Source organism: Artemia sp. Qi Xiang Cuo, chromosome 16 (assembly GCF_049724085.1).
Source record: "Artemia sp. Qi Xiang Cuo chromosome 16, ASM4972408v1, whole genome shotgun sequence".
NCBI classification, from domain to species: Eukaryota; Metazoa; Arthropoda; class Branchiopoda; order Anostraca; family Artemiidae; genus Artemia; species Artemia sp. Qi Xiang Cuo.
The window spans coordinates 29,285,818-29,302,306 of NC_142809.1; the positions used below are offsets into that span (position 1 = coordinate 29,285,818).

The 16,489-nt window shown below is 36.4% G+C and overlaps 1 protein-coding gene across 3 annotated transcripts in view; it reads left to right on the forward strand.

The window, feature by feature from the left end:
• The window catches only part of Art4 (arginine methyltransferase 4), an 82,362-nt gene extending 68,197 nt beyond the window's left edge, over positions 1 to 14,165 (forward strand). For 2 of the 3 annotated variants that reach the window (XM_089102594.1, XM_089102595.1), the window contains exons 9-11: positions 605 to 715; positions 7,178 to 7,272; positions 13,621 to 14,165. In XM_089102594.1, coding sequence (XP_088958720.1) covers positions 605 to 715; positions 7,178 to 7,272; positions 13,621 to 13,737 — 323 coding nt within the window. In that variant the 3' untranslated portion in view covers positions 13,738 to 14,165. The remainder of the gene's footprint in view (positions 1 to 604; positions 716 to 7,177; positions 7,273 to 13,620) is intronic. The other variant, XM_089102596.1, reaches the window with a different exon arrangement.
• Positions 14,166 to 16,489: the final 2,324 nt, after the last annotated feature.

Genomic DNA, 16,489 nt, shown 5'->3' on the forward strand with positions numbered 1-16,489 from the left:
TAAAAAATCATTTGTTTTTTCAGCTGAAAGTAATGAGCAACATTAAACTTAAAATGTACAGAATTGGGACAAAATTTAAGCTGGTGTAAAAAATGAAGGGTTGAGGAGGGGGCAGTATCCTTTACATACTGAATAATTTTTGTTCGTTTTGTTTTAATGTAGCTCCTTACTTTCAGTAAAACAAACTAGTTTTTTAAAATTCAATTTCATTTTTTAATCTGTGTTTCAATATAGTTCCTAAATGGTATTGCTATTAATGATTAGGAGAAGTGTTGATGCACTGAGAGTAAACTTGCGTTTGCTCACCGCATTTGCAAATGTTGAAAGAAACGCACTCCTAGCAGAAGTGACCTCAAGCCCATAATTGGACATGTTTAAAGGAACTTCAACTGTTGCTCGTGTTACAAAATAATTAGTTTTCAATCTTGGTGAAATCATTCTTTAAGTTTGATTTTTCCTTTTCTTTCATTCTCGTGCTTCCCTTTTTAATTTAACTTGTTCTATAAAATTACTCCTTTGTCTTAAAATCGATCTTTGCTCATTTGCTTGTAAAGCGTTAAATAAGTTTCTTTCCCAATAAAATAACTTGTTTTTAATCTTTTAGCAGTCAACATGGTAAATGGTATTGCCGTTAATGGCGTTGGTGACGTTCAGATGGAGGCCTTGACAGTGAATGGCAGCTCTACACCATCTGGAACCGCTTTACTTGGTCTTGGTAACCAATTTATGCTTATTTTTCATATTTTTGATAATTTTGCAAGTATGTTAGTCAATTTAAGGCTCTACATTTTGTGGAGGTCATTTTGTTGTTTTATGTTAGCCATTTTGTTGGAGAAGAAGCTGGAAAAATAGACAAGTTCAAACGGCAACACGTGAGATAAATAATAATCCCCAGCAGCTTTGTAGGAGAGTTTCATAGCTGACATCAAGATCCTCCTGACATCAAGTGCAATCTAACCCTATCGATGTCGCTTCGCGGGAAAGACATTTTTTTTCGCTTTTCCCTTATGATCCTCCTCCGGTTGAAGCTACCTATAAAAATGATCTTCTCCACTATGTGTCAAAACTTGACCACCGTAGGAATCTTGTCATTGGTACACCTTCAGCTGTCTAGACTCAGATTCATCTAATGAAACCTGGTAAAACCCCAGGATACGGCAAACTGAGCACCTCATATACGCTACCCCACTTCTTATACAGTATTTGTCACTATTATTTCAGGCTTGTATTTCTCAGCAATATATTCCAGCTGGTCTTTTGGAAGGTCTCGCTACCTTTGTCTTAAAGAAGGGGAAAAACCCAAAGGTTTGTTAATCGTACAGACCAATTACTATTTGCTCCACAATTGGTAAGCTTTTTTAAAAGCTGATCTTATAAGAAATAAACACAAAGTGCGACCATGGGGACAACCAGTTTGGTTTTCGCGAAGGCTTGGGTGTTTAAAATGCACACGCAATTTTTTCGGCTATTTTAGACCGCTATAGGCTGCTGAGAAAGAACCTGTATGTGGGTGCAATTGACAATTCAAAAGCGTTCAATTCAGTTATCCATTCACATGCTATTCTTTCTCTATTTAGAAGTGGAATAAACCCTTTTCTCTGCCGTCTCTTATGGAATTGGTATGGTAATGCGTCTATACGGATGCGGCTAGGTAGCCAGCTGAGCAAATCCATCACTGCTCGGAAAGATGTGAAACAAGGCTCTGTGCTTAATCCAGCTCTTTTGAATAATGCCATCAGAACAATTACTAAAAATATTCCTCTATTTCCAATTGAGCCCCATATTGATGTCAGCCACCTCTGTTACGCAGACGATATCCTTCTTTTATCAGATTATCTCTAGGTTCTCCAATATACAGTTCATATAGTTTGCTTTGGTCTCAATAAGATTGGACTTCAAGTCGCCTTCTCTGAAACTGAGATTCTCATCTACGGTTCGTCTCAACCACCTTTCGTTACTCTCAATGTTGGCCCAGAACTATTTCTGCATCGTCCTCTCTGAATTATTTAGGTCTCCCGTTTCGATCAAATTTGAAAAATACTAAAACACATGTTATCTCAAAAAACCTTAGAAAATCGTACGGGCTGCTTACTCAAGTTAAAAGCCATTTTAAAAAAAATAACCCTGGGCAGACTTTACAACGATTTTTTGCGCCTCATGTCTTCTTCTTGGTCCCTTTGTGGAGTTTTTTCACAATATCTGAGCGGAAGATAATTAGATCTTTATTCTTCCGTTTTGCAAATATCTTCTGTAATTGCCGCTCTGGACTGGCAACCGGTACATTTCGAGTTCATATGGCGTTTTCGATATTTCCTCCAAAATGCACCAGAGTGTGTACAGGTTCCACAAGCGTCGAGAAAATATTGTCGACTTTTCACTTCATTGTTTAGCTTAATTGTCTTGCTTAAATAGCTTAGATGCTGTTGTTTTTTTTTTTTTTGTTTTTTTTTTCTTGTTTATTGTTTCCATTTTTATTTTATTTGACTTTATTTTTGTACTCCTCTAAGTGCATTTTATGTATGTAAAGAGGGTTTAAATAAATTATTATAGTGACTATACCTCATTGAATAACGTCCTCTTGAAAGAGTACTCTCTGCGTGACGTTCTCTGAAGAAAGATTAGTGCGGACCCGTTTATTTTGAGTTACTCCTTTGTGAATTTGTTTGACTGACAAACACCTTTTACTGCTCTTTGCGTAGGCGAATAAAAAGACATCTAGCTATATACCAGTGGATGACGTTCTTAAGCTATATATTAAAGGAATCAGCACTTTACTCATAAAAGAGCAGTATCAGTGAAGATAAGTAGACACTTTCTATAGAGTCCCCAGACAAAGAAGGATTTAAACCCTTTTTCTTGAGCATATAATTGTCAAAGCTAACGTAATGAAGCATAAGAATGGAAAGGTAAAAGTTTTTGGGGAAGGGCTCTTGACCTGAGGCAGCCAAAATACTTCTATGGGAGCTGAGCGCCAACGTAAGGTTTTCTGGAAGATTCAAAGCTATTCAATTCTAGCATATCAGAGTGTGCAGCCATTATCCTTTTCTCCCAAACGAACTTCAAAAAATGTTGTCAGAACTTGAAATTAAGCATGAATTAATGGTAACTGATTTGGACTATCCCATAATCCGATTTTACTAAGAAAAATATCGTGACGCTGCATGTATACCTTGTATTATTGGAAGATCAAGCTGTACAAGGGGCTCTAGAAACTTTTTAGTCATATTTCCATTGAGGTGATGTGGCTATACTTGCATATTGTTTTGTCACAGAACTATTTTAGTTTGTGTTTTTATTAGCACTGTATCGAATGCACATATAGAGACCAGTATCGGCAATTTTAATTGATCTGTATGAAGCTTGAGAGGATAGCTTGGTCAAACACCATAGCACACCAAGGTATTTCCACTGGTTGATTTTAGTGATATAGGGGAAGATCTTACTTAGTCCCACCCCTACCTTCAGAGGTACCCAGGGCATCAAGAAAGAGTCAGTAATCATTATTCCAATTTCTGCTCCGGCGATGTCTCCCCATTGAGGCTGAAAGGTGATGTTGAGGTTTCGCAAATTGTTATATTGGGTGCGCATGAGGGAGTTTTTTGGTCTAAATCTGTGACTAGAACCCTGTGGTTGCCGATATTGTGCTGGATTTGGGGTTTTGTTGTCATCCATTCTTAGAACATGACTCAAGTACTTTCAGTAGCTGAATCTTACGAATTTTTTTTATGAGAGGTTGGCCTATCTGTACACGGGTTGTTTAATTTCTCCCCCTCTACAGCCAATGGATATTCAGGTTTCTTAATAGGCAATTGTTTTCGAATGATAGTATTCTCCTTTCCATGTTTGGTTCAAATGCCAAGTTTCGACTGCTTAGAGTAGAACCAGTACAACGTAGGTGTTGAAAAGTTGGAGTCTCAATCAAAATAAGAAACCCTGTGGTTTCTAGACTCTACGGAATCAATTGAAAGCTTCATCTCAGTGACTGATTTTTTTTTAGTACATCTTTTGATGTAAACCCAGTATTCTCAATGATGCTGCCAAGCAAATTTTTTGCTTTCTGCAATTGTTCTTGCATATTTAATTTATAGGTGAACCTGTTGCTGGCATGCATTTCATTTTATCTCTTTATGTTCAGCGTAATTGGTGGGCTCTTAAACTGTCAAGCAGGTCGTACAGATACTCTTTTATTCGATTCGAGGACTAATCTCGTAGGGAAAGGCAAGTCGCTGAGCTACAATTCAGGGACCAAGCGAATGCCCTATGGAGGAGGGGGTGCGTTGGAGAACATAATCTGTGATTATAACGAATGGCAATGACAATAGAAATCACCTTAGTTTTACACCTGGTAGGATTCGAAAATAACAGTTTTTAGCTATCTGATATTATGACACAGCATTCACTGTCTTCATGCTTCGTCACGGTTGTTGAGACAAGCTTTTCTTGGAATCCACTGAGCCAGAGAATCTCCCAGAGAGGTCGAGTGGTGTTTCCTACTTTCGATAGTTGGCATTTGGAGAGTGAATGGCATTTCGATAGTTGACATTTGGAGTATATGCATCAGCGATTTGATCTGAACTTCCGTTTCTCATCTTAAAGATGTTTGTTTAGTTTTGAGATAATTCTCTGGAGATTAACATGATACAACAGTTTATTGGATTTTGAAAGTAGGCATATGCCAATTTCAAGTGGTAGGTTCCTTTTTTAAGGCTCCCTTCCATGGAAGAGGCGAAACATTTTGTGGTAAAAAAAACAACAAAAAACTGTAACTAAGAAGTAGTCATTGTCAATAGAAGTCGAAATCCAAAAAACCAAAGTGTTTCTTATGTTATATGTACCATTAAAATCTATTATTTACTCTGTTTCTAAATATAAGAAGTTTATTAATTTTAAGTTTCTCATCAAAAGCTACTCGCAAATTAAATGTTGCATAATCTTTGAAATCGGGATTTAAGCTCCTCTAAAAGGGGGTGCAGTCTTGATTTAAATTTTAAGTGAAATTCAATGTGTATTAGAACCTCAAAGCTACTATCTATAAAATGTGAAAATTCTTATTTTCCTAGCAGGGATTGTCACACATGCGTGTTTTTTTCCCAAGGTGATCATACCAAAGCAGTTGTCGTAGCGTATTGAAAGAGGGTTCATACAAATGAACATCTAAAGATCTAGTGTCTTTTTAAGTGACAAAAAGGATCACGCCACATAAATGTCACCTTCTACCATTTTGTCTCAAATTGGGCTGAGTTTATATATAATGAAAATAAACAAAAAGTTTTTTTTCAAAAAACAGGGGGTTTGAATGTAGGACGAAGTGTGTTGGTATGGTTTCTAAAGGGACGAAAGCTTCGCTCTTATTGTTGAAATGACAGTTTATTTCGAAAAGTTATGGTTTTTATTGAAAGGCAAATGCACTAATTGAGCCAATTTTCTCCAAGCACTGTTATGTAAAAGTTAAACTTTGCATTATACAATGGGTGATGAGGGATCAGTAGTCCTCTTTATGTTCAGGGTTGGCCTAATCCCCGAACGTTAATAATCCCCGAACCCCGAAAATTAATAAAACGAATTAGGTTGATATATCGGACATAAATTAAATTTTTTAAAATGTATTTCAAATGAAAATTCTATTCATATTCTGTACTTAATTGGGACTGCCCCCTCTTTAATCCTGCGCTCTTTAAGCTAAAACACTAGTTCTTATGTTTAGTTTTTATCTTCAATGCATTTAAGAACGCTTGCTCAAAGACAAGGTCATTTGGAGTGGGAAAACAAATATTTTTCCTGATGCCCCAAGAATGGAAGACCTTATTGACGCGCATTTGCTTTAAGCAATATAATTTTCAATTGGAATATATTAAAAGGCTATCGGTAAATAAAACACATGCGATCACCCATTAACCACATTTATTGCACTGGAAAATGCTTTCAATTAAGCACCTTGGAACTTTGCGTTAAGAGTGAGGTGTTGAGGTGGAGGCAGCCCCATCCATGTTCGAATTAATTTCTGTTTAAATTTGTTTTTTATGTCTCTCTTTTTTAATTCATGAAAAGCTTGTTCTTTTATTTAGTATGAAAGAAGTGGAAACAAATTTTTTGCTCTTTCTCTAAGTTATTTGTATTCTGCTTTAATGACTCTTCTTTCTATTTGTTAAAGAATGTTCCATACAAGAAAAATAAATGCATAGCGGCTCGAAAGTATGAAACAGGAGAAAGTGCTAAAGAATGAACCAGTCAAATGGCATCAAGAAGATGAATTTTAAATAAATTTAAAGGACAGTTAATCTAGAAATCATTTTGGAAAATTGAATCGTAGAGGAGGTAGAGGTATTGAACAGAGGACGTAGAGGTACAAGCTATACGCGTTTATCTATCTACCTCGTCTATCCAAGACGATTGAGGAGGTAAAAGCATTGTAGAGAAATAAAAACAAAGTCTATCGAATATTTGCATGATTGCTTTGACACTGTAGTCTAAAAACGACAGTGAAATTTTTGGATTTTCTCGTGAAAGGGCCATAAGTTTATCAAGAGCCCAGTCAAATAGGCTCACCTTCTAGAGTAGTTATTCTCTGTAATACCGAAACACTTGACCGATTCTTAAGCCTATTAGATTTGCAAAGATGTGTCGCAAATTGAGAATTTTCGCCGTTAATGGGAAAAAAGTCCTGTAGAGTTTTCTGTTGAATTTCATTAATTTTTTCAAGTCAATCTGAGCCGGGCCATGTAAAAATGTGTCAAAGTGCATTCTCAATGTCAAAGCATTGAAAACCCTGCTCCGATCCACAAAGTGAATAATATATTGAGTGCAAAACCAATGGTAGATTGCTTCAGTATCGGTGAAAGTTTATCACTTTGAATTTTTAGCATATTTTTTATGCGCATGATCCTCTTGGCTTCTGAATTGCTCCTATGCATCTTATGTACGAAATAATCGTTTTCTTACTTATATCTGAGCAGGGTTTTCGGAAAAAACCCCTCCCCCTCCCCTTTAAGATTACACTCACTATAAGGGTTTTTTGAAAGAGCATAGCTAAAATACATGAAGATCCGAATACTTCGTTCGGAAAGCGTACCTTTGTCAAGAATCAGATTAAACCCCTTTTGGGTATATTTTCTAAACCACCTGTTTAAAATTATGGCTCTGTCCGCCTTGGCTTCCATATAAACCTGTTTATTTGCAGATGTTCAAAGTGGAGGAAGCGGAAGACAGGCATCCCGAAATGTGCAACTCGTAACACCACTTATATATGGTGCTGGAAGCTCTACTGCCCAAATAGTAAGTAAAATTCGTATGACAGATGAAAAGAATATCAATATGCTTTTAATATTTTACTTTAATGCTATTCATGACTGCTGTCTTTATAAGGACTCCCCCACCCTGAAATTGATGTTCGTTAAAACCTAATTGCACGTTTACGCTTGCGACTATTTTACTAGATGTTTAAAAAAAATAATTGTAGTTGAGATCGGAGTTAAAACTGAAAACGGACAAAATTTTTGCTTTGAAGTTTGTGCAAGAAATGTCTAGATAACTAGCTCAAATAAGATGACCTGTGATATTTCCCCTGAATTTGTAAAATTTTGAAAAATTAGCGCTTGAAAACAGAAAACTTGCGCAAAGAAACGAGATTTTGGCTTAGTAGGAGTAAAGTCCTTAAGCTACCTAATAAAGTAGAAGATTATTTTATAAGGATCTCAACTGTCTTTCACCAGCCATGGTATCGATAACCTTTAGTATATTCCAGAAGTTAAGTTAAAAAAAAATATATCAAACTAAATGAATAGCAATTAACCTGCATACAAAATGACACACTTATGAGGTAATTCATTGGTCTCACCGGCTGTAATATGATTAGCTAGTAATACATATTTTAAACTGTGGAAATGCACTTTAATATTATTCAAAATGAAAATAAATAGAACTCGTGACTGTTGTTTATGGACAGTTGTTTACTGTTGATTAATGGTCTTATTCTTGCTGTTGTTTTGTACATGACATGATAATTTCATTCCCCACTCTGGTCAAATGGGAAAGAAAAATTTCATAACTTTCTTATATAGCCCTAGGTCTAGTGACAAGCTTGAAAAGAGATTAATTAAGCTTGATATTTCAGTTTCCTTCAGAAATTAATTGAAAGTTGAACTATTTTTTTATTCCTGGGAAGACGAGCAGATGTTATTATTCCTAAGGGCGGAATTTGAGTCTTGTGTTCCCGTGGGAAATTTTACATTGGCGCAGCCCCGTCAGTAGTTGGGCAAAAGGGTATACGGACACAAACTTTCAATAGATAAATCTCCAAAGTCTAAAAGTGAAAAAAAAAGATATTATTTTAACTCTGCTTTGGCCCTCCACGATTTTAAATACCCAGGCCATCTAATTCTTTTGATGAGGCAAACTTAGTGTTGACAGTAAATGGTTTGTAACAGTCTTATAGGGGAGCAATTGAAATAAAATATACGCGCATAAAGAAACGTTTTCCAAAAAATGATGCTGTAGCCCTTAGAAGGCTTAGGGGATGGCAGCCTTAATTCTGTTTTGAGGTAATTTCTGTTCATCTTAAGGTGTCTTGATGATCTGTTACAGTTTCAGGATTCATCCATAGCAATATCGGTTAGCTTTATGTTTGATGGGATTATTCGTTTTAATTTCCTGTTCTTTTTTGGTTCATTCAGTCATTGGTAGTTATTTCAGCTCGTCTTATGGTTTATTATGGATCTACTTTTCGAAGTAGAGGTATAACATAATAACATAACTCCCTTAACATAATATTTGAAGTCCCTTGTCCTCCCCAAACACCCTCTAGTCGTTCAGATATATTTTATATACAGTATTTTGACAGTCTTGGTGGACATTCTGTTTCTTGATTGACCCCACTCCCTCACTATGAACGGATCAAAAGTTTTACTGGAGCCTATAGTATCAAAATTTCTATGTGGATCAGGAACACACAGTTTCTGGCCCCCACATCCCTTCACTGTAAATACTAATTATGAATTCCTTTTGCCTCTTCCTCTCCAACACTTCGAAAAATTTTGTTCTATCCCCACCAGTCATAACCAAGATGTTGCAGACGCTCCATTTTGATAACCTAGATACATAGTGTCTTTCAATTTTTCTCTGCCTCTTCTCAAAAATCAAAATTCGAGGTTCATTCCTCCCCCCCCCCAACATCCCTGAAAACTTGAACTCAGATGGTACAAATGCGCTATTTTTATAGTCTGGGTACACATGGTTTCATTCGGTCTACATTGCTACTTCACTAGGAATAGATTCTACAACAAAGACTCCTAGTACCAACAGATTGGCAACCAATCTTTAGACCTATTCCCTCCATCTCCTACCCCCAAGTCAAGATTCAAAATTAAGTCACGTAAACTTTAGGTCATATTAAGTTCTTTTTGACCCAAGGACTAGTGCCTGTGCCTTTCAAACTGACCAGGACCAAAAAGTTCTGCAGGCGATTCTTCTCTGCAAGTAATAATTAATCTCTATTTTTTTTTAGAATAATTTTGTCATACTCTAATCTGCTCAAAGTAGCCATAGACTAGCTCAAGATGTTCCTGGCAGGTTTAGTTGGCTAGTTGGCTTTGCGTAGGGTCTATTGGTAACTAATTTCTTTATAAAGAAAGCAGGAAAAATAAAACTAAATGCAAGATGGTGCTGGTTATTTTTCTTTTTGACTCTAGCACTAGGTTCTACTCTCTTTCCTCAAGATTCCCATACTCTTTAAACTTTTTTTTTTACTGTCTGAAACGCGATTGAGAACCATTGCCTAAAATGTGTATAGAAGGTGTAATAGTTATTTAATTATTATTCCTCCTATTTGCTTTTTCCCTTTTTTATATGTCCTGGTTTGCGGCTAATCAGTTTGCTAAGATCTTACTTTCCTGATCTTACATCGTTCTGATCAGACTTTCAATTTGGGATTTAATCTTCGATTCTGCCGAACTCAGATCTTGCCGAGCTCTTACTTATATCTTCCGTCCACTGGGATATTGAACAGAGGACTTTGACGATATTTTCACCAAAATTTTTTGACCGCTGGCCAGAGCAGAATGATCTTATATTTTCTGAAAAAAAAAAACGGCTTGAGCAGTAATATTTTTCGCAGATTTCCTAAAAGAATGTAAAAAATTTAAATATTTAAATGAATTAATTTGCCAAAAAACTGCTCTTCAGCTAGCTAGCATTCCTTTGGCAACAATTATCTTATATTTTCTGGAAAAAAAAAACAAGCTTGGGCAGTAATGTTTTCTCAGATTTCCTAAAAAATTATCGAAAGTTTAAATTTTTGAATGAATTAATTTCCCAAAAAACTGCCCTTTAGCTCGCTAGCATTCCTTTGCCATCAAATGTGTTAGCTTAAAATTCGAGCGAGACAAAAAAAAAGGCTGAAAAAAAGAAGAAGAATGTAACTGAGGAATACTGACTGTCATCGATACTCTATGAGGGTTTATAGCCTAGAAACTAGTCATCCGGCTTTGCTGCATTTCACCTTTTGAATATTGGTATGTTTTGGAATTTTAACTCTGACGTTTGACACCTTTTTGGCCTAATTTTTTTTTTTTTTTTTTTTTTTTTTTTTTTTTTTTTTTTTTTTCTGGCAAAAAGTACCATTTTGTTGTAATTTGGTCTGTTTTGTGGCTTATACAGGCGCTAGAACTTTAAATTTCCTTTCAAATGAGCCCTTTTGTGATAATCTACTACATGTATTTACGTTACAATTACCCCTGGGAAGAAATGCTAAATTACCATTTTCCTCTGGTTTTAAGACAAGGGACTTAACCTTCAGTGAAAGGTTCTAGACCGTGAAATATTTACTGGCTCTCTCAGAATTTAGACTCTTTGTCTTTTTGGGCAAAATTAATGTTTGGCGGTGCGAAATGACATAAAATGCCACTTTGTTGATTTATTTCTTTTTAAATGGGTACTACTACTAACAACTCACTGCAGCACTAAGCCACTTCAGGCCAACAAAGCTGCGCTCGCTCTTCCTCCATCCCAATCATTAAAAGCCTCCCGGGAAGTTCAAATTTCCCTTAAATCTATCTTTACGACATCTTTCCATCCCATTTAGGGACAACCTGCTTTTCGTTTGGCCCTAGAGGGTTGGCCGACAAGGACAATCTGTCATCCTTCATCCGCAGAACGTGTCCTAGCCATCTCATCTTTTCTCTTATTATAGCCCTAAAATGCGGGATTGAACTACATTTTTCATACAATTGGTGTTAGAGATGCGGTCAGTCAGTCGGGTACCCAAAACGATCCGTAGTCAATTTTTCTGGAAAACATCTAGCAAATACTCCTCCGATTCTCGTAGCGCTAACGCTTCAGAACCACAATTGACCACTGTCAAATGAGTCCTCTCTTCATATTATAAGACTACTGGTTGGATGCAATCATCCCTGGGGAAAAGGGGAGGAAAAAATGGGACATCAATGCCATCCATCAAAAAGGGAATTGTCCTTGCTTTGTTCAAGATGGGGGACTGTAAACCTTCAGCTAAGGGTTTCAACAATGGTAATTTATATGCTGCACTTCTTATTTCTATTGATCATATTTGTGGTGTTTCAGGCTCTTCTTCGAAATTCTTAAGAACTTGTTTTTTTTATTATATAGTACTGTTGACTATTATGTAATAACTAATAGTATTTCCAAATAACTGACAATTGTGAAAACCTTCTGTTACTATGAGCTGCGATCCGCTCTTTATTAGGATGCAGCAGTTACTGGACAAGATCAGTACCACGTACGGATTGTTTTAGATAAGCCCCCTCCCTATATTTTCGCCATCATCAATCATAAAATGAGCTGTGCATTTGAAAAAAAGTAGTTTTTTTTTCAAGAAGAGTTTATTATAATTTTTTTATATATAATATTTTTCAGATTACACAAAACAATAATAAATGATACGGTACCCCTCTGATACGGCCAGAAGGGGGACTAATAGGAATGAATCTAGACAATAGTGGTGATTAACCTGTAGTTGTTCATTTAATTGTGGTTTTATTTTATTGAAATGAACTTTAGGTAAATGTTGGCTCACTTGCGCATTTTATTACTGCTTTGGCAAATCCAGTTTGAACACTTTAGCAAAGAAAACCAGATGCTTAGATTCTCAGAATGGACTTTGAAGATTCCTTTTAGGTTCCAAGGGTGATAAAGCACTATTGTAAAATATCGCTCTCCGAATTGCAAACTTTTAATTTTATTACTTTATACTACTTAGTATTGATATTATTATGCATAATATGTTATAGACGCGTTAGCCTATATAGTACTAAAACGCATCAAGAAGAAGTTATACAGGCTCGCGGTAAAAAGTACGCAGACAATTTTTTTCACGAGACAGGGGAGAAATAAAAATTTTAGTGGGGGTGGAGGTTCAGGGCTGCTGCCTCCTCCTCTCCGTAGTTTTCTGCTCCTTGTATCTGCTTTAGAAGATACCTTCTAAGAACTATTAAGACACAGGACTTTATAAAGGTTCTTAACTTACAAAATTTGGATTTTGTAAGAAAGATACAATGAATCCCAGCCTCAAGGTTTATGATAAATATCTCCAAAATTCGTCCCTCCCCCCGCCCACGTAACAAGCTCATTTCGTTTGACTTGAACATTTGTCCAAGTTGCTTGTGGAAATTCAGGTTGTAGAGGATTTCTACGATATAGAATGGCTCCTCTCCTCTCCCTCCCTTTACAAATTAGGCAACGCAGATAATGATATTTTGTTTCCACCTCTAAACGATCACCGTTCTTTTTAAGTATAAATCATAACTGCGCTGTCAATCGGAATATGTATTGACTTGAATTCCATTTCCTCGTGTAATATATGTGACGAAATTGGGCGTAAGTGCGCTGCTGAAAAGAAAATCAGAGCGTTATATTTGATTTTTGCACAGAGCGTCTTACATCTCATCGAGCCATTTTTTAACGGCTGATTTCATCTTCAATATAATCATTGATACATAACCCGAAATGCCAGAGTATAAACCTCATTAGTATGTGCATTAAGTGACTTTAAAAGGGCTGAATTAAAGTAATGTGGCTTATAGATTAAAACTTTTGAAACCGGATTTATTTTCTTACGTTCAAATTGCTGGATCATTTTCTGGCTCAAAACAGCTCACGCATGAGACACGTATGCTGTATTACACTCATTATCCGCAGTTTTTTTTTTTTTTGCATTACACGCATGCTGTAAAATGCAAAACTATTCATGCCTTTGGTTTGGTTGCGTCCGGTAAAAAGTAAATAAAGACCTACTCGAACGAGAATAATAATTAGTAAAAGTCTTTTGTGCGCTTAATGTGTTGCCACAAATAAACTAAACACGATAGTTGCTCACAAATCATATCTATCGGTCTGCATTTTTATTTGCTAATGATAATCCCAAAGAGAAATTAAGGTTTCCAATGTTTTCGTCTAAGGTTTCCAATTAAGGTTTCCAATGTTTTCGTCTGAAATTGTCACTGGCAAAATGAATTAGAAAAGGATCTTGCCATTATACCTCTTAATTTTAGTCATTTGTCACATCAAAGAAATTTCTCACAGAAGAAATCATAGTTTGACCACTAAAAGAGTTTATCTTTCTTAAACGTAGTAAAAATTATTATTTCTTTTTAGCCTCAACAGTTGGTACTGGGTAGCAGCTACCCCGTAAGTAGCAACCTAATGATTGGAGACTATGTCACACCTGGCAATGTCATTCTACCGCAAGGAATGGATGCATACCGCTCTTGAGACTGCACCCTTGCCATGGCATGCCAGAGTATTATACTTATCCTCGGCCTTTTTTTTTTCTTTTTTTGTCTTCTTCTTTTTAACATCTGACAAGAGGCGTGTCCAATTCAGTAATGCTATGTCTTGTATGCTTGTGGTTGTAATTTGATAATGTTTCATTAATTGCGTACAGGACAAAAAAAATGTATGTTTTATAATCAGTACGCTTTTACATTGCGTATAGACATATATACATACGGTATACATATATGTATCGTACCAAGGTTATATAGCCCTTGGGCGTTTGTATAAAGGATTGTGAGGCAGAATTGCCCTTATTAATAGGAATTTATTGTTTAGATTACGAATTTGTAACATTGCTACCATTTAAGGAAATAAGGATCGTCAACATTCAAATGAATAAATAAATTAAAATGTTGCTCTTTTAATTGTGTTTTCTTCTAATTCTGTTAGCATTTTATTACTTAGCTTTTGATGCGCTCGTCCTTTGGTTATGCTCTCTCTCTCTCTCTCTCTCTCTCTCTCTCTCTCTCTCTCTCTCTCTCTCTCTCTCTCTCTCTCTCTCTCTCTCTCTCTCTCTCTCTCTCTCTTCCTGATGGGTTTAAAAAAAACAGTAAAGCCGGACAAAAAAAGGAAAGGAAGATATAAGTGTTTAAGAACGGAATGTACTCCTCTCCTCCCCTCTAAATTATTATATTGTGTCCAAATTAGAATTTAATATCTCCTCGCTGGCGCAACCAGAGGCATAACTAGGGTCATCAGTGCCCGGGGAAAATGTCAGGTTTGACTGTTTTAAACGTCGACGAGTTTAAAACATCTACATGAAAAAGAAACTTGATGAATATCTGCCTAGATATTTGTAGGGAAGTAAGTCCTCTTCCTTGTTAATGTGAAATAGCTTCTCTTCTCAAAATAAAACGGACGTTGATCCTAATTTAGTTAAAAATGAGTTAGATTCGGATTTCATATGCTTTATAAATACAACTAGAGTCAGGTTGTACCTATCCCTTTCCACACATCATCTTCACTCTGTTGCAGAATCAAAATCAAGGCTTTTTACCACGACAAAAAGTTTCTTATCATCTAAAATCGTTGTGTATTAAACCGAATGGCCTATTACGGATATGAAAAATCGTCACATGACGGAATATAAGGTCTTTTGCTTTCGGCCTTTGTATTTTTCTAACACAATGACATCATGGTTCATCTGATATCAGAAGCATCACTCTAGAGCTTTACCTACGGTTAAGCGGCATTTGCCTTCAATATATTTTTCTTTAGGGTTTTTTCACCCGGCCGTTTATTTTGGAAGAAAAGATTATAGGAACCTCGAAGGGGGCTTATTCGATTCGAACTTGAAAGTTCTGCCGATGTTTAAGAGTCAAAATTGGTTGGAGGGCAATCATCTCGCCCCTTCCTGTGCTTTTTTTTGCTACTTGACCCCTTGTAACCTCTCAAGACATACGATAAAATTTTGAAATAGATATTTTTTCAAAATAGTTGAAAGGTATAATAAGTATGCATCTGGGGTCTACATCACCCCTGGAACATCAGGTGGCAAAGGTCCTTAGTTATTAAATTACCAAGTGTTGTTCACTGATAGGTTTTAGTAGGAAAGGTGGCCATGCTTAGTCTTGGTTGTCTGATAATCTTGGAGCTTATAGGGATCGTTCTCTGGGACAAGGATTGAAGGGCTTCTCGAGATTATATTCTAGAAACAGCGCACATATCTGAGTAAGTCAGTAGACGCTATATGCACCGGAGAATTCAAACTTTCAGAAAGGTTAGGGGGAGATCATTTGTACCTCACATTTTGACTTTAGTAGGGGGAGAGGTAGATCCAGCGACGGATCTAGGCTTGTCAGCGTCCTGGGCAAGAATGATATTTGATGCCCCCTGGCGGAACAAACTCATTATAGATATCAGGTTATGGGTATTTTACTTCTTTAAAGAATATGTTTGTTTATTGTACATTTACTTAATTATTTTACTATAATAAATGTAATTTTTATGCAAATTTTATATATACAATAAGGTACAATAAGATTCCATGTTACAACACAACAGATTAAATGTTAACCAAACATGCTTTGTTCGAAGCAAATGCCTTTATATTGTCTTCATATGAAAGGTTCGAAGCCATATGGTGTTCCATGTGAATGGTACTCAAGTTTATCAACCGCTGCTTGGCTGTCCTGTTTCTAAGATAGTTTTTAATTACCCTTAATTTTGCTGAGACTTCTTTCAATAGAAGGAACTGACATAGGCATAGTTAAATGCATTTTCAAGGCAATCGTTGGCGCGTTTCAGAGCTGGGGAATAAGTGCTCGAATTTTATTACATCAAATCAAATATTGTTTTGCAATCTACCTGCCCCCCCCCCCCCACGAACCAGCACCCATAGTAGGCTGCTCCCCTAGATCCGTCCTGGTTAAATTGAAAAATGCTCTATTTATCTGGGTCGTCAAAATATTATGTCTGTATTGTCTCGGGAATAGCGTAGAGGATGAACTGAAAACTTTCGGCTACTGTTTGGGGAAGGAAGACGGGTTGGACGAGAGAACTTAAATTTTGTGTTAGTGAAGGGAGTCTGAAGAATCTGTGTCTCGTTCACCAAACAAATTTGTATTAGAAGCTCCTGGGCCTCTAATCCGTTCTTAGGTAAGCAGTGTGATAAATCAAAAGATACTGATTTGCCAGGTTATCGAGGTGTGTGAATAACATTTCAGAAAAGAATTGAAGTTTCAAGTTG